Source organism: Pleurodeles waltl, chromosome 1_1 (genome assembly GCF_031143425.1).
Source record: "Pleurodeles waltl isolate 20211129_DDA chromosome 1_1, aPleWal1.hap1.20221129, whole genome shotgun sequence".
Classification (NCBI taxonomy): Eukaryota; Metazoa; Chordata; class Amphibia; order Caudata; family Salamandridae; genus Pleurodeles; species Pleurodeles waltl.
In genome coordinates, this window is record NC_090436.1 from 658,485,440 (window position 1) to 658,510,163 (window position 24,724).

Here is a 24,724-nt window from a genome sequence, read left to right on the forward strand (position 1 = left end):
ACGCTGCGCAGGTAAAAATAAAATGGCAATTAAACCTTTCCATTCAAGTTTTATTCTTGCCTGTGCGACTTGAGGCTACAGACCCCCCTGCCCCCCCCAAAAAGAAACAACCATTAATTTTATTTATTAGCGTTTTGTCTGCAGGCAGAAGAGGCTCATGCATGACTAATGTTTTACTGGGACACAGTTCACCAGCCCGTTGGCCCCAGTGGCAGTCCCAACTCAGGCTGCTCCTCTGGAGCTCTTTATGGAGTTTTGAGACATGTAGTTCAGAGTATGGATCTAACTCCTATTTAAAACTTCAGAAGATGAGGTGAATTGCTAGGTGAGACATATGGAAACTGGGACCGTTGACATGTGTGAAAGAATGTGGTCCGAGATGGCCCTTCTGCACAAATATCCCTAGGGGGCAGTGTACCAAACAAATACTAAGCCAGGGTTGATGACACACAGATGGAAGTAGCTGCTCTGGATCTACTCATGCATGAGTACTGCTGCAACTGAGGAACTGAGTGGTGAGGCTTGGCATACCCTCCCTCAAACTAATCTATGTAACCTGCTCTTATAGCACTTTTTTCCCACTTCAGTGCCGCTGTTGGCAGTAGGAGTTCAAATTGACATAGGAAATGGGATTTGTGAAAAAAACCTTCACTCTGCTGTCTATATCAGGCGTCTCCAACCTTTTTTCTGACAAGAGTTACTTTTGTTCAATGAAAATCATCCTGAGCTGCAACTGTTGTAAAAAGTGATCTAACCAGATAACATTACTTAAGTGGTCACCATAAGATTATGAACATTGATCACCTCAGTTAATCAGGCATGGTTGCCGGCATAACATAAAAAATACTTTGCCCATGGTATGTGTATAAGGCTTTGTCAATGTGGAATGCTTCTGGTTTGGTAATGCATAACAGCCATAGTGGCAATGCTCCTAACCCCAAGTTCATAAAATCAGCAGTAAGTCTCCACAACTACGTAATATTTATCGCTCAAATATTATCTTTAAATTAAATATATTTTGGCAATAGTAATTTTTCTACAAACCTCAGTTCAGATTTTTTGAAAGTATACACATTTTCATCTCAAATACAAGCTTTTCAATTTTGAAATACATATATTAATTCAACCAAGCAAAAGCTGCACACAGAGAAGAGCTTCTTTTAAGTACTTGAATAGCTACCCCAGGAGCTACTCGTTGGAGAAGTGTGCACTGTATGGTGTTTGATTTCCTCAGAGAGGTGTATTATGTTATTATATAAGGCAGAGAGTAATAACGGGAGCGAAAGGTAAGGTGGATTTCGTGTTGTGGGGGTTGGGACACGAGGCGGAGGTGGCACTTTGACCTGGGAAATTGTTAACTTTTTTTTTATGGTGAAGCACCTTTAAACATACCTGTAAACCTTGTTAATGTAAATCAGGGCACACCAGTGTGGTCCAAAAGTGTAATCCAAGTGGAGAAATAAATTCAAAGTCCAAGATCCACTGGTATTTGATTGGTCAAGGTTTATTCCTTTTAGTAGGTAGTGCATCCAACAAACAGCCGACACGTGTTTCGTCACATTGACTTTAGCAAGGCTGTAAATCAAAGTAAGCAAATATAGACAGTGATAATAGGAATATTAAGGAAAGGATAACAGGCGAATATTGTACAATAGAATGAAATAAAAACAGGACATGGGAAAAAGCAAGAAATTATGATTTATAATCATGTCCTATAGAGGAAAGTATCAGTGTGAAAGATAGTATTGTGAAGCTACGGGGTGAGGTACACACTAGTGTAATAAAAAAAGCTCATAGAAGATGCTGATGTGGAAGTGATAGTTACTAGACATGAACATATTGGGTAAAAATGTTATTGTGGTAATAGTGCCACCAAATACCGAGTGAAGAGTTAAAAGCATTCAGAGTAATGTAGAAAACATACCTAAGGACATGTTGTTTGAAAGAAACAGTTCAGGAAATGGAATAGTCAAATGGGTTCCCGTTTGTAGTCAAAGAAAAAAATATTTTTAATTTAAGAGTCTGTGGTTTCAGAAGTCGATACGAGGTTGTCTTTTATAGAATAAGTCTATAAGTTGTGACCATGGTAAGCCTAAATAGAAAAATTGGAGAGGGAGAGGAGAAGTTTGAGAATTACCAGACAAACACATACATAATGGTGTACGTGTGCAGTATTAACATTATTAATGAGGTGTGTATATAAAAACACTTGTGGGTCTCATAGGTTGGAAGTCAGCCTGAAAGGAAAATCCTGATCGTAAACATCACACACAATAACAAAAAAGGGACTTGTGATTTCCAGGGAAATGGAGGAGTAAAAATCAAAATGGCTAAAAGTATTTGGACCAGCATCTCTGGATGTAAACTGGGAGCATTCTCTGAATATGTATAACACTATTCGAAAGGCTATATTGTGGAAGTGAGCGTCGGTGGCGGTAGCTAAAACAAAAAGAGTCCGACAGGTCGGGGCCCAACAAACATACACTAGTGTTGGAAAAGACCAAGTACTTGTGAAAGAGAGGGTTGCAATCCTCCTCTTGGTTGAAAGTGAAATGACCAATGTCTCTGGATGTAACCGAGAGCATTGGCTGGTATGTCTATCGCTCTCAAACAGCTAGTGATAGGAAAGAGAGCGGCGGTGGTCAAAGCCCAAAAAAGTCCAGAAAGAGCAGAAACTGAAAGACATTGACTATGCGTAGAAAGAATTAAGTACTTGTGAAAGAGAGGATTGTAATCCTCATCTTAGTGGGTGGGGCTGTAATCCGAACAAGAGCAAATAAAACTCTGTCGCAGAGAAACGACATGGCGTCTAGGAGATGAAATTGAGGTTGCTGTATGCATGTAGGGCAAAGAGCGAGATTGTCCTCATTGGTAAGGTAATAGCGGACGCGCACTCACCTTGTTACTGGTGTGTCAGTATAACCGGTGTCGATCGTATTTCTTACGCAAAAGTGTAAGCATGCCATTTAAATAAAACATTTTGAAATAAAGGAGGGACTCGTCAAAATGGATTAGGAGGAGAGAGAAGTGGGCGCCATCTTTGAGGGGGTGGGTCAGTCGAACAGAGTGGGAATGATGTTACTTGACCAAAAAAGGACGAAGTAAGAGAGAAAGCATAGAGAGAATACTGCAAAAACAGTGAAAACATAATTGTTAATAATAATGCATGAAGAAAAAGGTCTCAAAGCCTGGTAACACAGAAGAACCAAAAGCAAAATGACATTAATCATCAATAAGCAACAGTCATTTAGATGAACATAAAATATGTAACAGAAATCTGATCTATGTTATACAGAGAAAAAATGGGCATAGACTTTATACATATATTTTGAATATTATGAAATACACAATTGAGTTCTATATTGGGTACATTTTGAAATAAAGGAGGGACTCGTCAAAATGGATTAGGAGGAGAGAGAAGTGGGCGCCATCTTTGAGGGGGTGGGGTCAGTCGAACAGAGTGGGAATGATGTTACTTAACCAAAAAAGGACAAAATAAGAGAGAAAGCATAGAGTAAACCTTAAATCCTTTTGAAGTCTTGTGTTTTTAGTAATTTCTTTACTTTTTTATAATTGAAATATACATATTATCCACAAATCAATGGTTTTAGCACAGTTTATTTATTTTGTAAATCTTGTATTGTAAAAATATAATCTACTTAACCCATCCATTTTGCATTCATTCTATGATTTTTGTAACACATGCTGTTTGTATTTCCCTATGGCCATTTTGCAGTGTCTTTCAGTACATTCTAAGGTACATTCAATATATGTATGTAGTCCCATATTCCGTATAGCCTCCCTTTATGCCGCCTGGTATTTTTGGTATGGTATATTGTTCCTTATGTGTGTCCCCAAATAACATACGGTTCTTGTACGTTTAGTGTATTTTCCATGTTTCATTTCAGTGTACACGAGTGGCCTCTTAGCAACCAAGTCCATTGCATTCTAAGGAGCTTTCACCACATCTCTGTTGTTTACCTGTCATCACAAGCCTTTCAATATTAACCCTGGAACTTTCCAAATCACACTGCACCTGTGATGTTATTCGCTGTCCATTCTACAATCTTTATATTGCCCTATGCACCACTCTTGCTGTGCTTTTGTTCTGTCCAGTAGCCATTTAGCAACTTACTATATATTTTTATAATTACTGTTAAGCATATATATGTGCCCCTCATAAGCACTGAAACACTTCTGTATCCCCTGCCCTTTTTGTATCAAAGTACATTACTTATCTTCGGCATGGTGCACACAGTTGTTCTTGTGTGATGCCTGCAACACCCCTTTTGTAAATCTGTGGACTCATTGAAACCTCCTTATGTTATTTTTTAGATATGTATTGTTATATTTATTTGCCTTGCATATCACCTACATGCTCCCAATACTCCCCTCATACCTTTCCCTTTTGCTTTATATTCCACCTTGCCATCCATGTATGCCCTCGCAACCACCCATGTGATTCCTCTTTCTGCTCTCAGAAAACCTAGTATTGTGTTTTTAAGTAGAAGATGCACCTCCTGCAAACTCTTTATATGCCACTTATTTCCTGTTTAGTCCCACTATATTCCTTATTAGTGGCTGTATTTACTCTGCATTCCTTCTGTGGCCCTTGCACCAGCCCTGCTGTTCCTCGGAGTGCCCCTGTGTTCACTTTGCAAGCACCGCTGTGTTTTCGTACTTCACTTGAAGCATGTATGTATGCATTCCATAAACATGTTAACACTTATATGTATCTCTTTTGAAATTCAATATAGTAAATGCATTGTAAAATACATTTTAATTTACATTTTTCTTTATATTTTAAATATATGGTAAAATAAACTTAACTTGCATTTTTCTTTTGTAGAGAACCCCTGTAAAAGTTGTTTTTGTGTCTTGAAAATAGTTTGTCACAAAGTCTGAGACGTAGTAAATTTGAATAACTTGAGCAAAGGGGGAAGAGGAACTGCACTTTCTAATCTTTTTTCTTAAAGTGATACACACTAATTTATCCATTTAAAAGTAAACATGGCTAGAAATATTTAGTTCTCTCGTAGGGGATTTCCATTGATAGTCCTAAGCACTGAATAAGACCCTGGATCACTGTACATTAGATTCTCTTAAGTAGAGATGTTAGCCTTCCTTTGGTAAGGCCCGCAGAGTCACTTAGTCACTATGCAGCCTATAGGAGCAGGCTATAATGGCCCAATTCTTCATCTTTAATTCGAAAAGGGGCCAGGAGATTACAAGTGTGTATACTTTGATGGTATTTTAGTAACAAAACAGCATCAATGTCTTGCACAAACCCTTTTTTCAGGAAACGGAGAGGTGAAGCAAGCCAGGACAGTGTATCCCCTTAGGCTGCCATTATATGAGTGAAAATAGAGGCTCTTCCTTTAAGAAACCAGAGACCACCAGTACCCCATCATGTTGAGTACCTTACAGTTGTCTCAGTTCTTTTTTCCGGCTCCTGCTCAGAGGATCCTGGAGCACCGAGTTCGACCTTTTCAAAGTTTTTTTTTATCTCCAAATAATCATCACAGATTTTGTTCTCAACTGAATGATTCATTCTACAGTTTTAATTTTTCTCTAGCATTTTCTTCATTTTTCTCACTAAAAAGTTAACTTTTTGGTCAAACAAAATGCCATCCTTGTTCGACAATTGCCCTGCTTGTGGGAGAAAGAAGGCCACAACATATCCTCATGAAGTATGTATACTTTGCCTTCCCTCAAGTTATGTCTCTGAGTCTTACCAACACTGCACGACTTTTTCAAGGCGAACCCTGAGAGACAGGGAGAAGATCTGACTACATAGCATAGAGGAGCGGCAAAGACAGCAACCTTCATCTGAAGGTGGGACCTCAGGGCGAGGAGAGGTTAAGTCCTCTACCACGGCCCTTCCAGATGTCTGTCCTACTTCCAGAAAGAAGATGACAGTGCAGAAAAGACATTGGTCCCGGTTGATATCGAGAGCGTTGACGTCGATGAGAGGTACAGCGCCTACCTGTTTGCCATCATCCACAGGCTCGATGTTGAGGAAGCGTTGAAGAACAATGTCAACACTTGACCATTCGACACACAGACCTCGTTTGACGTCGAGAAATCCATCTACACCACAACGTCGGCATAACTCGCCGCCAAGGTCCCCATCGACACAATGTCATAGATCGCTGTCAAGGGCAACATTCATGTCGAGATGTCATTGTTGATCACCTTCAATTAGTGGATCAACGTCGAGACATGAGAGGGGGGTCACTGTTAAGGCAGGGTAGGTTGACATTGAGAAGTCGATCACCATCTGTATTATTGCAGGTGGAAAGGAAAAAGAGGAGACCGATTTATTCCTCCGCCTCCATCAATTCCTCCTCTGTCAAAACTTACTGTGCCTCCTCCACCAGCCCCACTTCCACAACCACGGGTCACTCCCAGATCAAGGCCCAGGTCACACCATCACTCAAGTAGGCTACAACGTAGATCAAGGCACTCATCGGTTAATCGCCATGGTCATCGTTCTTGCCACTCGCATTCCCGGACTGCTGATACATCCTCTACTTCAACTGGAAGATATTCACCAACACTTATCTGTTTCTCCACCACCCCGAGTTTCACTGGTGGATGACAACACTACATTCCAAGAGGTATTGGTGATGGGTGCTGCAAAACTAAATATACCCATGTCAACTCCTTCCACTTCAACCTCAGTTATTTTCAAGACCCTTCAGCACAGATCAGCATCTCGACCACTACTTCCACTGATGCCAGGCCTCTTTTCCAGACTTCAAAAGAAGTATTGCTCTCTGGAGTAAGATCCAGCTTTCCTCCTGTCTGATTTGGTGATCACAGTAGCAGCGAAGTAACAACATGCCATGACTCCCACCTCTACAGTGCCACCAGATAAGGAGAGTCGCAAGTTGGATTCCCTAGGTCGTAAAGTATGCAGTTTCGCAGCAACATCTATGAAAACGGCCAGTGCCACTGCCCTCCTAGGTAAATACGCAATAGGTCACTATGGGAATCCATGCAACAGTTTGCTGAACATCTTCCAAGGGATAAAAGACAAGATTTTCTGCTGGAAATCCTAAATGAAGGCTTAATGGTATCCAGCCAAGTCATCAGTGCTGCTGCAGATTCATCCATTTTAGCGTCACACAAGTACTGCCACATGTTTGCTCCCTACAGACATTCTTGGCTTTGTCTCACTACCCAAAACCAGAAGTCTAACAGATAATAATAAATCTTCCTTTCTCTGGCTCCTGTTTATATTGGGCTTAAGACCTTTTCTTATGAAACAGCATAATTGTATTGCATATTTTCCTTCCTTTCTAAAAAGAGGGGGACATTTCCACCCTTTGTTTTAGCATATCAATTTTTTTTCCATAATTCGCTTACAAATGCAGTTTGCTATTGAAAGTCGGTGTGTTGTTTTCCTCATGCTCACTGAGGCAAATCTGATATGAGAGGAATCCACATTTATTATTAAATCTAGAGAAAATGCTGTTTTTGTTCAATCAGCAGATTGTTGAATCACCAAATTTTCAGTTCCTGTGTTTTTTGGTGGGGGGCGGGGCTGTACCTGTGTTTAATTCTAATCTCACCAGTACATGGTCTGATATTAACAACATCTTTAATAGCCAACCTTGTGGACATTAACAAGTTATATAATCTCTTCTCTGTTAGTATCTTCAGCTCCTGTTGAGTATATTACCTCTACCCTGGATGGAATTCCCTCCACATGTAAGACAGTATGTTTGTAGTTGGCCCTGAGTTTCAGTTTGAACCCTTTTTCTATCTACTTTTATCCAGATCTTTGTGCCTAAACTATCTAGCGGTGATAGAATAACAATAAAATCTTCACCAGTAATCAGCGGCTCTGGGTAGTTGGCTAAGGTTACTTACTCCTCAGCCTTTGATTTGAATACTGCATAACAGCTGTAGTCCCCTAGATCGGATTCAGTTATCAGCACCTTTAGGCCTCTGAAAACTATTGTTTACCTGGAGGGGTCACTGTAGTGCATGGGAAATATGTTTCCTGTATTTGTACCTTCAAATCCACTCAGTGTTTTCTCTCTTTCTGTTCTTGGGAAAATGTTTTTTGCTTCACTGCCACTTTTACTGTTTTTTAGATGAGGAAACTGAGACAGATTTTCTCTTGCTAGTTATTCTATTACAAAAAGTGTTGTAAATGTTATTGTGCCTCCCTCCATTGCTTCCTAGTTTTATTGTCTTGTATTCGGGACTCCTTTTAAAGCAATCATTGTCCGATATAAACACAAACTGTACAAATAAGTAGTAAGGCTGGAAGGTTGCTATTGTAGCAAGCTAAGAGCAGAGCCACTTATGAAGAAATACAAAATCAAATCGAAGATCCAGACCTAGGGAAAGTAGTAGATGGAAAAGAAAAGGTGGCAAAAGAATTTTAATATTTAACAAATAACATTTTGGCAAAGTTTTTTATCAGATGCTGACTCTTATCTGAAATTTCCATTAGAAGATAATGATATCTAAATCAGATGGTGAACAGGAATAGGGTAGTTGCTTCTATTGATTATTGAGAAACTAAAAAAGGCTCTTAAACATTATTTAATGGAAGGGGGTGGTGTGGAAGCAAACTGATTATTTTTCAAGGAAAAATAAATGTTTTGATTGGGTGAATTGGGACGTCCTAAGCTTCATGACAACTGAAGATTCCTCTCTGGTTATAAAATAAGTTGCTTCCATTTACAGATGCTCTTCAGCTAGGCTAATTATTAATCAAAACAGGGTGGCCTGTTCTCTCCTCTTGCTCTCAATAAAGATCCTCTTGCAGCTAAAACCAAACTCAACACCCCTCTCCATAGCGGTCTACAAAGAGTTCCTCAGGTTAAATCGTACACAGATGATGATTATGTGGTTGCTGCTGAATGAAACAATATAGAGAGAAAGCACAGAAGCTTTTCAGAGAGTTCTCTGGGTTGGCAGAATGCGGGATTCATGAAGACAATACAGAGGTTTTTTTGTTTTGGTCAAAAATAGAAGTCCTACTCAAGGATATAAGATCTGTTATTGATGACTCCCTCAACAATTGTTTAGGGTGAGGTTGAATTTGGGAGAAAATACATTACATGAACTGAATTTTGAAAGATAAAAAAAGACAGCTGAAAAATTGAATACCTTGCCTTTCACGTTAACAGGAAGAATGAATTGTATCAAAATGAAGACCCTTGTGCATTGCCTCCTCATGTTTCAAGCTGTCCTATGCCACTTAGACAAGACTTTTATTGCTCACTAAATTGAGTGATTTATCAATTTATTTGAGTAGGAAAACTTTTTGACTAAGTTGAGTAAAGATGTAACCGGCTTTGATATGTAGGACCAGTCAGAAACCCAGACTTAACAGGCTTGGTTTTAAATGATGATACAACCATGTGTCAATTGAAGGAATTTGGAAAATTATAAAATGGAATACTAATGAGAATTCTTTTGAAAGTATCTGTAACTCCAGGGTTGCTATCCGACTGGCTACACAGAGTAGCATACTAGCACTAGAAAGAATCTCCTCTCTGTAGAAGGTGTAAGAGCCCCCAGCAGAGGCATGATTAGATAACATGATTGAAACATGTAGGTATGTATCCCACCAGAGTGGAAAATTTGCAAATAGATGTACAGCTTGTTAAAGACAATTTTTCAGTTGTATTGCACACCTGTTATATAGCTGGTTTTCTGAAGCCAACCCCTACTGCAATAGGTTCCAGACTTCATTAAGGAGAAGGGAACATATGATGTTGGAATGCGCATAATTGAACTCCTACTGGGGGAAAAAATACAGAGGCTTTGCAGAATGAGGTTGGGGAAAAGATTGAAATAGCAACCAGGACAACATTACTGTAAGTACTATGTCCCCCTTTGCCTGTTAGAAAATGGAAAGAACTGTTTGTTTTTTAGGACATTGACAGACAAATAAAAGCAAAAAATGGACAGAAAAAATCTCACCTTAAGTGGAAAAAAGGACAATTGCGAAATGTAACAGTGTGGAAATAGAGAGAAGCTATATGATGAGAATGGACTTTTTAAATAAGTTAAAAAGAGTAAGGCAGTCATAATAGAACAATAATAAGAGAACTGAATACTAAGTGCCCACAAAACTGACAAAAAATGTCGAGAGATAGGAACTGGCAATCGCTTGGTATGCTATTTTTTCTGATTGCTCAATATTGGCCAGTGTTTGATGTTCAGGGACTCAAAAAAGAATGCAATCCTTTTAAAGTGTAATGTCAGTGGTATTTCACAATTGTTTTGCTTAAGAACCTACGTATGCAGTCAGGTAAAAATTGCGTCACTTTAATATGATGTTAGCTAGTGTAATGCGAATTACAGACTTTCCTATTAGAAATCGTTACTGGCTAGTTATATCCATCCCTAAGCAAATAATTGTACAGTGCAGTGGCGCTGTATTGGTTTCTGTGTGCCTTGCACTATGACTGAGTCCATGGGACAAGTGTCTACTGCGAACGTAAGTGGTGACAAAGACATACACAGTCCCCCTGCCCTGTGGATAGAGGTGGTGGACCCCCAGTAACTTTTCTTTCTGCTTAATTTTGCTATTTATCTAATTTACTTTACTTGACAGTGCATAATATACAAGTGTCATCATTGTACATTGGAACAAAAAAAGTGCCTCTATAAAATCCACTGCTATGTAGCTAGTCATCAAATAGACTCAGTGTTTAAGCAGATAGGGTTGAAGAGAACCCCATATGTCTCTAGGGCAACAGAATTTTAGGAGTGTAGTGGAGTACATCTGGATCATTTCCCAGCAAGAGGTGTCGTCCTTGAGCCAGTCCCAGAACCTTTGCACCCCTCCCCGGCCCCATGACATTGCAAATCTGTGCTTGCCCAGCAACAAGGTTGGTGCCAGATTCTTCCTTTTCTCTTTCCCCTCAGCTTTCATATAGCCTAACAGGGTGGCAAGTGGAGAAAACACTCTATTGTCCCTTACCATGTTTTGTGCAGTCATGAATATCTGCCCCCAGAGCTCAAGCACCCACGGGCAATCCCACACCAAGCGTAAAACCCTATCCTCAGGGGACAAACACTACCTGCAGTTTAAGAGGAGTTTGTTAGGTGTGGTGCAGCAATTTATTATTTATGAGTCTATACTTGTTTTTAGAAAACACTTCCTTCTTTGGTTGACAGCAGTAGGACCACTGTGACTCTGTGAGGAAATGACCCAGATCGGCAGCCCACTTCTCAATAAGTGTAGAATGATCCATACTAATCTGCTTCATAACACAAGGGTACATTCTGGAGATGGGTCTAAAAGTGAAAGGTGTAGACCATGGTAGTAGGTCCCTCTCCTTAGGCTCTACTGGAACCACAGGGGTGTAGCTCACTAACTGGACTATAGAGCCTATAGTATGCTAATACCAACCAGGAATCATTAATAGATTTTTCAGAAATTGTGAAAATGTTAAAAATATTTATCAACAAACTTGTCTCCTATCTTTATTAATAACGTATCCTTTAGTATTTTTATGATACCCTTTTCACCAGATGCCTCTACATGTGGGTTAATCAGGGAATGGTGAGGGGAGTAAAAGTGGCCTAGTGCAGTTACCCCTATGTATATCTTTTGCTGGTCGCATAGAACAGGCCAGGAGTGACGTCTTTAAAGGGAGTTTAGGGGAGATGCCAGACTCAATGTCTCGATGGGGAACCTGTTGGATATTGTGAAACCAGTGATATGTGTATTTGTGCTTCAGCGATTGAGTAGTATAATTCCATATTAGGTACCGCAAATCCCCGTTCTTATATGCGAGCTTTATCTTAGCCTTTATCTTTGCTTGGTTGTTTGTTCACCCAGGTGTGCTTAATCAAAAGGATGTTGAGTTGCGCAAAAATACTTTAGTTGGTGGAATGGGCATATTAAAAAAAAAAAAAAAGTTTTGGCAGTTTAACCATATTTATCAGCCCAACTCTTCCAGCTAGAGGTAGTTTTGTCCATTTCTCCACCAAAGAGGCAGGTCAACCATACACGTGCGATATGCCTTTATGATGGTCTTGAAATCTGTACGAAAACCAAATGCCATTCAATTGGACATTCCGGTTGGGTTTGAAAGGGGGGAGAGTAAGGGGGGGGGGTTGACCAGTTAGCTGGAGCATAAGAGATTTAGACCAATGTATAGAGAGCTCAGACCATCTGACAAAATCAATTGTATTTCTGATGATAGGGTTCAAATTATACTTGGGGTTCTTAACCAGCAAGAGTACGTCATCTGCCTGCATCAATAGTAAGACCCTCTGCTAGCCAACTTTGATAACTTGAGTGGGCTGAAATTTCTGTAGGATGTTAGTCAAAAGCTCCTCTGACAAAGCAAATACAATCGGGAGGCAGGGGCAAACCTGAGATGTTCCCTACCTATACCAATAGGATTGGATATAAGGCTATTAACCCTGCCTGACAACAGCAAGGCATAGAGGATCTTAATCCAATTCTCCATTATCTTATCCAACCCCATTTTACCAAGCAGTGCAAACATGTAAGGCCAAGGTCATTCTATTGATTCGAAGGCTTTAGCTGCGGCTAAAACACTGTCACTACTTCAGCCTCTGGGCCAATTTGGTATGTGAGAGAGAACAACAGTGCTCCCCCTTGGAATGATCCTGACTGGTCCAGCAACACCAATGTAGGCATCATGGCCACTAATCTGTTAGCAGCGACTTCTGATGGATACAACTACCTGTGGATTCCTCACCTCATGAATACTCCCATGGCGCCAGCATTCTACGGAAATCTTCTTACTAGTCTCTGCACGTCGACGAGGACGTCACTGTCTCGCACGCGACGCCGTCTGACGTCATACAGGCAATAAGAGGTCCTCGACGACGTGCGGACGTCAGTTCCCTTTTTTCAGTGCATTCGAAACGGTTATCTTCGAGGGAGCAACTGTTACTCTTGCGGTTACAGTGTATATCTTGCTGCGTACTCTTTCTCTGTGGAAATAATGTCGCAGAGAAAGTCTGGATTTAAGCCTTGTCGTGAGTGTGGAGGCAAGATGTCGGTGACGGATCCTCATTCCGATTGCCTTTGGTGTTTGAGCTCCGACCACGACGTCTCGACTTGTGATTCGTGTCAGCACATGAATCCGAAGGCCATTAAAGAACGCGAGGCGAAGCTGTTTATGGCCAAGTCAAAGGAGAAGCATCACAAGAAAAAGTCTTCTCCAAGATATCGGCGTCATCGAGACTCCCGGCGCCGTAGAGAATCTCGGCGTCATTCAAGGGAGGCTCGTTCCAGGTCTCCGGATCGGCGCCGGAGGACATGGGAGGTCAGCCCCACGGTGACGCCGCATCCTTCGACGCCGTTGCTCTCTCCGACGTCTCCAACTTCGCCTGGACAGGCGTCGGTGATTGAGGTATTGGAGCCTCAGGTGTTTTCTCCGGCGCAGACGCCGAGGCCGGCGTCGGGGTCGCCTCCGAGTCAGGCACCCCAGTATCCGGCTTTTCCCACCCCTGGAGCCGATAGTTCCGCATTCTTGAATGCGATGTATGCCATCTTCCAACAGATGGCTCCAGGGGGTGCTCCGGCTGGGCCTTTGGCCTTTTCTTTGGGTGATCCTGCGCCTCTTCGGCCGGCACCCTTTATGCCCTTTCTCCCGTTTGGGAACGTGGGCTCGGCGCCAGTGTCGGCGCCGGTGGCCGCTCCGATGGCTTCGGAGGGATTGGCCCCAGGGATTTCCATCCCGTCGACGTCGAGATTTCGGCCTGTGACTCCGGTGGGTCCATCCGTTTCATCTGCTCTTCAGTCGGCGCCGAAGTTACCTGTGGCGCCGGATGCGGCGTCGGTGGCTTCGGAAGATCGGCGCCGATCTCCGACTTCGGCGGAGGTGTTGTCGACTCCGCGGATTGAGCAACGACTGCATTCAAGGAGGCGTGCTCTCCGGGTACTAGAGGAGCAGGAGTACCAACGAGCCCTAGAGGAAGGAGAGCTAGAGGACTCGGGTGATGGGCTGCGTGGACTGGAGTCGGCCAGTGGGCTGGACACTTCCCCTGAGTGGGACCTTTCGTCCCCGGGGGAATATACCGAGGAAGCTGCTTCCTTTCATACAGTGGTACGGAAGGCAGCTAGTTTTTTGGACCTGCCTTTGCCGGTGGTGGAGGCGAAACAAAACCTTTTGACAGAGGTGTTGCATCCGGCCTCAGCCGCGGCGGAGCCTCTATTACCTTTTAATGACGCTCTGCTGGATCCGGTTTTAGAGGTGTGGAAGAAGCCGGCATCTTCCCCAGCAGTTCACAGAGCCGTGGCCAGGAGGTATCGGACGGCTCCAACTGATCCTGGTTTCCTATCTAGGCACCCTACGCCGGAGAGCTTGGTTGTGCAGGCCTCCTGTTCGTCCAAATCAGCGCCTGGTTCTTTCCCGACGGTGCCTGGGGACAGAGACTCAAAAAAGCTAGAGGCGCAGTCGAAGAAGATTTTTTCGTCCTGCAGTCTGGCGTTAAAAGCCACTAATGCGACCTGTATCCTGGGGAGGTATATTCATGCTCTGATGGATGACATCTCCTCTTCGTTTACAGAGCTTCCCCAGGGTCTTTTGGATCTTGTCTCTGATGCCCAGGCTGCTGCGACCCAAATTATCCAGACGGGACTGGATACCACCGACTCGGTAGCCAGAGCAATGGGCACAACTGTGGTGGAAAGGAGACAGGCCTGGCTACGTAACTCGGGCTTTTCGGCAGATGTACAGTCCACATTGTTGGATCTCCCGTTTGATGGGGACAAACTGTTTGGGGCTAAGGCTGATTCGGCCTTGGAACGTTTTAAGGAGAGCAGGGCCACGGCTAAGTCGTTGGGACTCCAAGCTCCTTCTTCCACGGCCTCTTCCAGATTCTTCAGGAGGTTTCGTGGATTTGGGCGTGGCTCTTCCTCCTCTTCCTTTCGGGGAAGATATCAGCAACCTGCCTCTTCCCATCCCTATAGATCTTTTAGGGGGAGGGGTAGGGTCCGCACCAGGGGAGCCTCTCAGCAGCACTCTGCCTCTTCCTCATCCTCTGGCGGGGTGCAGCAGGGGAAGCAGCCTTAGGCTTCCACCATTTCCCACTCACTCCTCTCCTGTAGGGGGAAGATTACAGCATTTTCTCACCAAATGGGAGACTGTTACGTCGGACACTTGGGTTCTCAGTGTTGTGGGAAAAGGCTACACCCTTCCCTTTCGGGAGTTTCCGCCCCTCATCCCGCCCCGCCCTTCGTATTGTTCACAAGAACACCTCCTGTTGCTAGAACAGGAGGTAGAAGTCCTCCTTTTAAAGGGCGCGGTGGAGTTGGTCCCGGAGCAGGAAAGGGGTCAAGGAGTTTACTCAAGGTATTTCCTGATTCCCAAGAAGGATGGTCGTTTGAGACCAATTCTGGACCTGAGGATCTTGAATTGGTTCCTCAAGCAGGAAAAGTTCAAGATGCTGACCCTAGCACAGGTGCTTTTGGCGTTGAACATGGAAGACTGGATGGTGTCTGTCGACTTGCAGGATGCTTACTTTCATATCCCGATACTCAAGTCACACAGGAAGTATCTCCGGTTTGTGGTGGGATCGCAACACTACCAGTTTGCGGTCCTTCCGTTTGGTCTTACTTCAGCACCTCGAGTCTTCACGAAGGTGATGTCGGTGGTTGCGGCAGAGCTCAGAAGGAAGGGGATAGCAGTATTCCCTTACTTGGACGATTGGTTGATCAAAGCCAAGTCCCCGGAGCTTGTGTTGCGTCATCTGCAGTCAACAACCCAGTTGTTGTTCGACCTGGGCTTTTCGGTGAACGAGCCCAAATCTCACCTGGAGCCCTCTCAGCGCCTCCTGTTCATAGGGGCAGTACTGGATACGACATTGGGTCGGGCCTTTCCTCCGCCTCAGCGGATTCAAGATATTCAGGATTTGGTTCCAATGTTTCGAAATGGAGCGGTAGTTCCAGTCCTCAAGGTCCTTCGTCTGCTCGGTCTTTTTGCCTCCTGCATTCTGTTGGTCACGCATGCTCGCTGGCACATGAGGGCTCTTCAGTGGTGCCTCCGAAGGCAGTGGTCTCAACACAGAGGGGATCTAGAGGGTACTGTCAAGATCTCCAGAGATGCTGCTGTGGATTTGAAGTGGTGGATTGCAAGCAACAATCTTTCACAAGGAAAACCGTTCCAGCAGTCGCCACCAGTGGCCACAGTCATAACGGATGCTTCCACTCTAGGGTGGGGAGCTCATCTGGGGGATCTGGAGATCAAAGGTCTTTGGTCTCCAGAGGAACAGATTTTTCACATCAATCTGTTAGAGTTACGGGCTGTACGTCTGGCTCTCAAGGCCTTCCTCCCTTCCCTTCGTGGTCAGTCGGTACAGGTCCTAACGGACAATACTACCACGATGTGGTACATAAACAAGCAGGGAGGAGTGGGGTCGTACCTTCTCTGCAGAGAAGCTCTTCGACTATGGTCCTGGGCAAAGGACCATCGGATTTGCTTGATAGCAAACCATCTGGCCGGAGTCTTGAACGTGCGTGCGGACAGTCTCAGTCGCCACTTCTCGGCAGACCACGAGTGGCGTCTCCATCCAGATCAAGTCCGTTTAATCTTCCAGAAGTGGGGGTTTCCTCGGGTAGATCTGTTCGCCACTCGAGAGAACGCGCATTGTCCGTTGTTCTGCAGCCTTCAGTATCCGATGCAGGAAGCATTGGGGGACGCGTTTCAAATGACCTGGTGCGGCCAGTTGCTTTACGCGTTTCCTCCCATACCCTTGATTCCTCGAGTATTGAGGAAGATTCGCCAAGACCGGGCTCTAGTAATCGTAATAGCTCCGGATTGGCCAAGGAGGGTGTGGTACTCCGACCTTCTCCAACTCTCAACGTGCCCGCCGCTCCGTCTCCCTTTCAGGGCAGACCTCCTCTCGCAGTCGCAGGGGCAGGTTCTACACCCCAACCTCCAGAGTCTGCACCTACATGCCTGGAGATTGAACGGGGCAACCTGAGTTCCTTCTCTCTCCCGCCTGAGGTAGTGGATGTTATATTAGCGGCCAGGCGACACTCCACTAAATCTATCTACGCTAATAGGTGGTCTAAATTTGTTGCGTGGTGTGGAGAGAGGCAGATTGATCCTTTACAAGCTCATCTATCGGACGTTTTGTCTTTTGCTCTATCTCTGGCGCAGAAAGGTTGTGCAGTGGCTACCATTAAAGGTTATTTATCGGCCTTGTCAGCCTTCATATGTCTTCCAGACCAACCATCTTTATTTAAATCCCCTATTGTTATCAGATTCTTGAAAGGTCTTCTAAATCAATATCCTCCAAAGCCATTCGTTATGCCGCAATGGGATTTGTCCTTAGTCCTGACTTTCCTTATGGGGTCCCCTTTTGAACCTATGCATTCTTGCCCCTTGAGGTATTTGTTTTTTAAAAACAGTCTTCCTGATAGCTATAACATCAGCAAGGAGAGTGAGTGAGTTGCAGGCCTTATCAGTAAAACCCCCTTATACAACTTTTTATGGGGATAAGGTGGTGTTGAGGACCAAGGCTGCTTTCCTCCCGAAGGTTGTTTCACCCTTCCATTTGGCTCAGGCAATTACTTTGTCCACGTTCTATCCTCCGCCTCATCCTTCCAAAGAGGAAGAAAGACTGCACCGTCTGGATCCAAAGAGAGCGTTGAGTTTCTTTATCGATAGAACAAAGGATTTCAGGCTGGAGGATCAGCTGTTTATTGGATACGTGGGCAAGAGGAGAGGAAAGGCAGTCCACAAGAGAACACTATCCAGGTGGGTTGTTCTTTGCATTAAAATATGTTACTCTTTGGCAAAGAAGGATCCTCCTGAGGGCATTAGAGCTCATTCCACCAGAGCTAAGTCGGCCACTTCGGCCTTAGCCAGAGGTGTTCCTGTGGTCGACATCTGCAAGGCCGCAACTTGGTCGTCCCTTCACACTTTTGCAAAACATTACTGTTTAGATTCTGAGGTTAGAAGGGACGGCCATTTTGCACGGTCAGTGCTGCAGGATTTCTTGGTTTGACCATTTAGGCACCCACCGCCGGGCGTGGTACTGCTTTGGGACTCTATTCATGAGGTGAGGAATCCACAGGTAGTTGTATCCATCAGAAGAACGAGTTACTTACCTTCGGTAACGACTTTTCTGGTGGATACATTAGCTACCTGTGGATTCCTCACGGTCCCACCCGCCTCCCCGTTGCCTTTATGGTCTTGCCAAGTAATCCTTGAGTGCGCTCCTCTTGATCTTTGAGGGTGCAATAGATGTATATATATAATATGTTTATATATATATATAGGTATATGTGTATATATCTTTATGTATATACTTGGTGTGTGTATATATTTTTAAAAGAAAGAGTTTTATATATATATATATATATATATATGTACATAAAAAAAAAAAAAAAAAAAAAAAAAAAAAATTTAGTTATTCATACAATGTGGTGTATTTTTACAATATAATGGATGTTGCTTTGTTCTTTCATTGCATTGCCTGGTTGTTCTCATGCACGTAAAAAATGATTGGTACTGACGTCCGCACGTCGTCGAGGACCTCTTATTGCCTGTATGACGTCAGACGGCGTCGCGTGCGAGACAGTGACGTCCTCGTCGACGTGCAGAGACTAGTAAGAAGATTTCCGTAGAATGCTGGCGCCATGGGAGTATTCATGAGGTGAGGAATCCACAGGTAGCTAATGTATCCACCAGAAAAGTCGTTACCGAAGGTAAGTAACTCGTTCTTCTGCCTAAATGTTACGGTCCACATTAATGAGGGGCAATAGTCTGTCCAGCTCACATGACTCAGGTAATTTTCCAGACTTGAAGAGGGTGATCACAATGGTCTCTTGCATAATTGGGGTGAGACAGCCTCAACCATATGACTCCTCATATACAACCAAAGTTAAGGCTAACTCACGTGCATATTACTTATAGAACTCTTTAGGCACACTACTCCGTCTTGGGTACTACTATCCCTTATATTTTTGATTGGACCTTTTATTTGTCTGGAAGGAAGAAGTCCTTGCAGGGGCTACCTCTCAGCAATCTCCAGCCATTAGAGAGTGGTATCTGAGGTGAAGTTTCTTGTATAAATCTCAGCTTAATTTTGTAACAATGTCTAGGACTTCTGAGATGCAATGGACAACACTGCTATACACTCATGCAATCTGCCGGACCTCCGATGATGCGCAATTAGATTTGATGTAACTTGCATGAGTGCACCCAGGTCTACCCCCTACCAATATGTGTGAGCAGCTGCATGTTTACTCAGCCTCCTCTTTGAAATATTTTAATGTCTTGTGTACACTGTTAGGATAGCTGGGTCATACCTTTGGTTGTATTTAAGTTCTTGCTGTTTAATTGATGTTTTCTAGGCTAGTTAAATTGTCTTGAATAGCGTGCAATACCTCATGCCCCTTTGATGCACACTATTCAAGAATGGCAAACTTAAAGACATGCCAATGGACCACCAAGGACAAGATAGATCCAAGATTTATTTCAAAGTATTGCTTAATGCCTTGTTTTTTTCTTCCCTGAATTGTGAGTCTAACAGGGTAAAAGGCTGCAATAGTCAGTCACTGGGTTGACTGTGTGTGTTGCGGAGCAGTCACCATGAGGACTTGTGAGTGGTCCTCTTAGGTCCAGCACATCACATCTCTGGTGTCCAGCCTGAAGTCAATATGGGGGAAGTGCTGTGAACTGTAGAGAGGTGGGACAAACTGAGTATGCCAGTGGTTTAGCTTCCAGATGTCATCCAAGGTTTTCTGCTTCATAATAGAAGTGAAGGTGTATCTAGCTCCTCAGTGTAAGCTATGTGCCATACCAATGCTGCCCACCTGTAGTTGCAATAATAGATTGTGATCTCCTCTCAAAATAACAATTTGAGTATTACGATTATTTACATTTGGCAATTACATTTTTGAAAAGGTCAGGGTCATCAAAGGTCGAGACATATCAAATTATGAGAGTATTAATATGTCTGACCATCTGCCTTGCACTATCAAAAAGCAGCTGCTCTGGGCTGAAATTGTGTGTGGGTGTTTAAACCAAACTTTTTTTTAATGAGAATAGCTACCCCCGGCATATTTAGAGAAAGAGAAGTAGAATCTATGTGCATCCCAGCATTGTGCTAATGGGTTAGGACTGTGAGAAGACAGGTGTGTTACCTGCAGGAACGCTATGTTGTGCTGATTAATGAATGCCACTATCGGTCAGTTTTGACTGGGATTGTTAAGGCCCTCACATTTCATGACAGGAACCTAAGTGACAGCTCTTGATTTGATGTGTGGTGCATTTCAACCATGAGTATAGAAATGTAAACTGTGAGCATGTAACTGGATATGCCTGTGGACATGGCAACAAGTGGACCAATTAAGGATGCAAGTCATTAATGCACCCTAATTTCAAACCCCACCCACACCAGGCCTAAGCTTCCTGGTGGAATTCCCAACAACCTCTACAATAAATCTACAGTAGAAGAAATAGTGAAAACCGGTAAAACAGACATTTGTGAGGTGTATCAGGCTATGCGCATGGGAAGGGCAAAGCAGCCAAGAGCAAGCAATAATGGCCAAACTTGCACCTACAGTGTGTAAAAACATTCAGATTGTGTAATGGCATGGGTTGTGTCTGAGACAACACCACAGTGAATTGTGCAGACCAAGTGGAGCTCCACCAGGACTCAACCCATGACACCAGAACCAGTACCACCCCAGCATCAGCCTGAATACCAGCATCAACATGTAAATTGTAAAAGACAGCCCAGCAACATAGTAATTGTGTGAATAGAATAATTGAACAAAAGAGCGACAATAGGTGATCAAAGAGGATAACATTTTTTTTATTGAAGTTACTCAAAAATGCCTTCCAAGAGGAGCGGGACAGATAGTGCTTAGTGATCTTATCGAAGGAGGCGGTTTCTTTAGGTACAGATATGCATCTTTGTAGTCCAAGAAGATGTGGGTCTTTCCTTGAGTCATGAAGCACAGCCTCTTGGGGTTTCCTACTGTATATCATATGTCCAATTCTTTCAGTTTTGTTTTTGGCTGGTAGAAATTTCTTTTGTGTTTCCTGAACACTTTGTGGAAAATCCGGAGAAAAGGTCTTTCTGGTCACTGGACAGCTTGGCTGTTATCGGGCAGGGAGCAGTTGCCGGGTCTGGCCTTGGGTACAGTGAGTAGTGTGCAGATTCAACTAAAAGAAGTTTGGACAGATTGTCTATCCCAAACAGTTCTTTAAACATTTTTTCAGGGCATCATCAGTGTCCCTCGTCGTGATGTTTTCTGCCCATCCAACAATGCGGAGGTTAATTCTCTGCAATCTCAACTCTACGTCTTCTGCTTTGACACTCTCCAGGTCCAAAGAAAGCTTTTTTGCAGCTTCAGTTTAGCAGCTGTGACACCTTCAATTGCTGAAATACGTAGTTCTGTCATGTCAATGCAAGTGTGTGCTTATCAAGGCATTCCTTCCTGTGATCAAGTATTTGAGTCAGAGAGTCAGTTTTAGTGTCAATTGACACCAGGCTGGATTTCATCTCCATCAAGGCCGCTTGCACACCAGTTTCAGGGGAATGTCAGAAGCATCATCCTCTGCCTCAGATGCCTTTTCATGGTGTTAAGAGAATTTTTTTAGATTCAAATTATAGTTAAGACTGCTCGGCATCAGGTGTGCCCAGAATGCCCCTTATAGGCGGGACATTCACCTTAGGAATGCCAGAGATAGGAGTCAATATTTAAGAACAGGCTGCATCCGAATTCCGCTCAGCTTCAAAGTACCCTGAAGATCTATGCATTTAGGGTTTGAATATTGGAGGGGAAGGCTATATGGGAGATTAACACAGGCTCCCAATCCAACTGGGTGAGAACAGTCGAACAAAACAGTCAACAGCACAAGAGACTGACCATGCAAGCTATAGAAGTTCTCCTCTGACTATGATCTTAGCTGTAGGCCTGTGCCTGATGTACATTTTGTGAATGCTTGTTTCTCCCCCTTTAGTGAAGTCTTCATGAGGAAAGAAAATGGTGCTATTATTGCAAATGTTCCACACATTTCTGACCACACTGACTTAGGTGTGTGTGTTGCCTGTATGCAAAGTGTAATCACTACCTATTTGTAAATATTTGCAGTGTCATCAAATACTTTTATGTAGGGTTCAACTCTGTATAAGCCCATTCATCTCTTAGATAAGGTGACGTACTGTTAGGTTTCTGCCGAGATGTGGGCTTTTCTAAATGGATAATGATTACCTAGATGACCTGGTAATGAGAATGATGGTGCTAGTGTGGTCAATTGCTACCCATGATAGTATCTGTTTTGTCTGTGCACACTATTTTTGTTACTTCTCAGTTATAAAAATAAGAAAAAAGAGGTTCTTCAGTTGATGAAATGCATTCCTGCTGGTCTTCCACCAATTCAGAATTTCAAAGGGACAACATTTTGCTGAATTTGGAAGACTTAAAAAAGAAATAGCACATGCTAGACTTCCCTGCTGCTCAAAATATTTTATTGCGTAATTGAGTGTCCTTCACCTATTATTTTGTTATAATGACAAAAAACATGTAAAGAAATTAAAGTCATAATAAGAGTAAGTTTAACCTTCCTTTTTTGTGCCGTTTCTTGATGCGTACTTCTTACTCCCTCCATTTTTCAACAGGATGATTGTCTCGTAAAGGTTTGGTATAATACTGATAGTTGGCAATCCGCAGTAACAACGCCTGTGACAAGCCCAGAAAATCAAGTGCATGGTGAAGTCGACTATTCATTTGTATACTTAGCACATCCCCGAGCAGTGAACGGATTTTCATGGCGGAAGACAAGCAAATATATGCCAAGGTTAGTTGTTGCACTGCAACATTTAATTTCTTTACAAATGCATTTTCTTCAAGTGAAAATATTTTGAAAAGTAGCAGCTACTACAAGCACACACCAAAACATAATTCTGTGCCGTATGTAGTTGGAATTTCCAACGAATAATCCGTTCTGTTGAATTAAGCTATAGAATTAATAAATGTGATTTTCGAAGGACAGTTTCTTGTGGTCTAAATAAATTATCAAGAACAAGCTTGCCCATCGTGGTATGTAATTTAATTTAATATATTAAATGATTGTGCACATTTATTGCACAAATTGCAGTCTTTAAAAATCCCCAATTCATGGCCCTCCTCCCTGAGCCTCAATAGGCCCTGGGACCCCACCCCCTGAGTCCTATGTTTTTTCAAGGAGACGGGGATCAAGTTGCCCCCCGAGCCTTATTAGGCCCTGAGCACCCCATCTTTCAGGGCCTTTTTTTTTATTTATTTTTTTAGGGGAGGGTCCACAAGGTCACCCCCTCCAAGCCATTATAGGGCCCCGGGAGCCCACCTCTGAGGCCCAAAAAAAAAGGGAGAGTACCACTTGTCTTTTGGCCCTGGGGACTCCATCATCCAGTGCCTTTTCTTAATTAAAGCGGGGGTGGGCATGCCCCCTCCCCTAGCCTTATTAGGCCCTGGGGACCCCATCCTCCTCTTTTTTTTTGTTTATTTTTATTTTTTTAATTAAAGGTGAGGGGTGCTGCATGGCCTCCCTCCCCAAACCGTATTAGGCCCTGGAAACACCATCCCCCATGGCAGTTTTTTTATTTTTTATTTTATTAATTGAAGAGGAGGGGACCACATGGCCCACCTTCCCCATGCTTTATTAGGCCCTAGTAATCCATCCTCCAGGGCTATTATTTAAAAGAAATGGGAGGAGGGCCCCAGCCCCCCTCTCCACACCTTGTTAGGCCCTGGGAACCCCATTCCCCATGGCTGTTTTTTAATTAAAGGAGAGGGGGACCGAAGGGCAGTCATGTGCCCCCCCCACCCACATCCTCCCGCAGAGCCTTCTTTGGCCCTGAGGACTTCATCCCATAGGGCCACTACTAAAATCAAGGGGGAAGAGGCCATACAGGGGATGGGGTTCCCAAGCCTTTTGCACCCTGGGGGCCCCATCCCCTAGGAACTAAATCATTAAAGGTGGGTTGTGTGATGCACACCCAGGGCACGCACCATACATTCATTGGGGGGCATAGGGAGGGTCCCAAGGCCCCTGCGGCCGTGGCAGACTCCCTGCATGCAGCGGGGCTGGTATTGCTCCCGGCAGGAAGGTTGCAGCTATTTATGCTGCTCGCTTCAGGTGCGAGCAATATTTTGATCTGTTTCCCTGCAGGCATCACTGCGAGCAGGGAAACCGATCAAAAGTCTGCTCAGCTGGCGTGAGCATTTTTAAAGCTCCCGCCCGCTGGGAGCAGACTTTGTTTACTCCTGCATGGTGGGAGATTCTAAAGGCTCCTGTCAAGCAGGAGCAAACACAGGTTTTTCTGCCTCACTGGTGCGGGCAGGGAAACTTCTGTGTCTGGGAGTTGGGCTCCCGAGGACGAGGCTAGTGAGCTGGCCCCAGGAATGGGGTCCCCGGGGCCATTAACGGCTCAGATGCATTTCATCCCTGGAGGTGGGCTCCTCAGGGCCTTTATTGGCTGGGGTTGGAGGGGCTGCATGGCTTCTTTCTCCTCTGCTATGCAGTGTGGCCAGAGGTGGGCTCCCCAGGGCCTTTAATGGCTCGGGGAGGTGGGCCGCGTGCCACCTCCCTTCCCCCTCTTATTTAATATGGCCAGAGAGTAGTCTCCCTGGGCTTATAACTGAACAATGCATCCTCTGCCCATCATTTTTTTTTCTTGATCTTGTGGGAGTCCTGTGGGTTTGCAGCAATTTGTACAGATTATTATTTTTTTTTTTTTTTGGCCCCTGGGGGTGGTC

The 24,724-nt window shown here is 43.8% G+C and overlaps 1 protein-coding gene across 1 annotated transcript in view; it reads left to right on the forward strand.

The window, feature by feature from the left end:
• DMXL1 (Dmx like 1) overlaps positions 1–24,724 on the forward strand; it is a 1,414,533-nt gene that overhangs the window by 298,069 nt on the left and 1,091,740 nt on the right. The window contains exon 7 of the mRNA XM_069226844.1: positions 22,606–22,784. Coding sequence (XP_069082945.1) covers positions 22,606–22,784 — 179 coding nt within the window. The remainder of the gene's footprint in view (positions 1–22,605; positions 22,785–24,724) is intronic.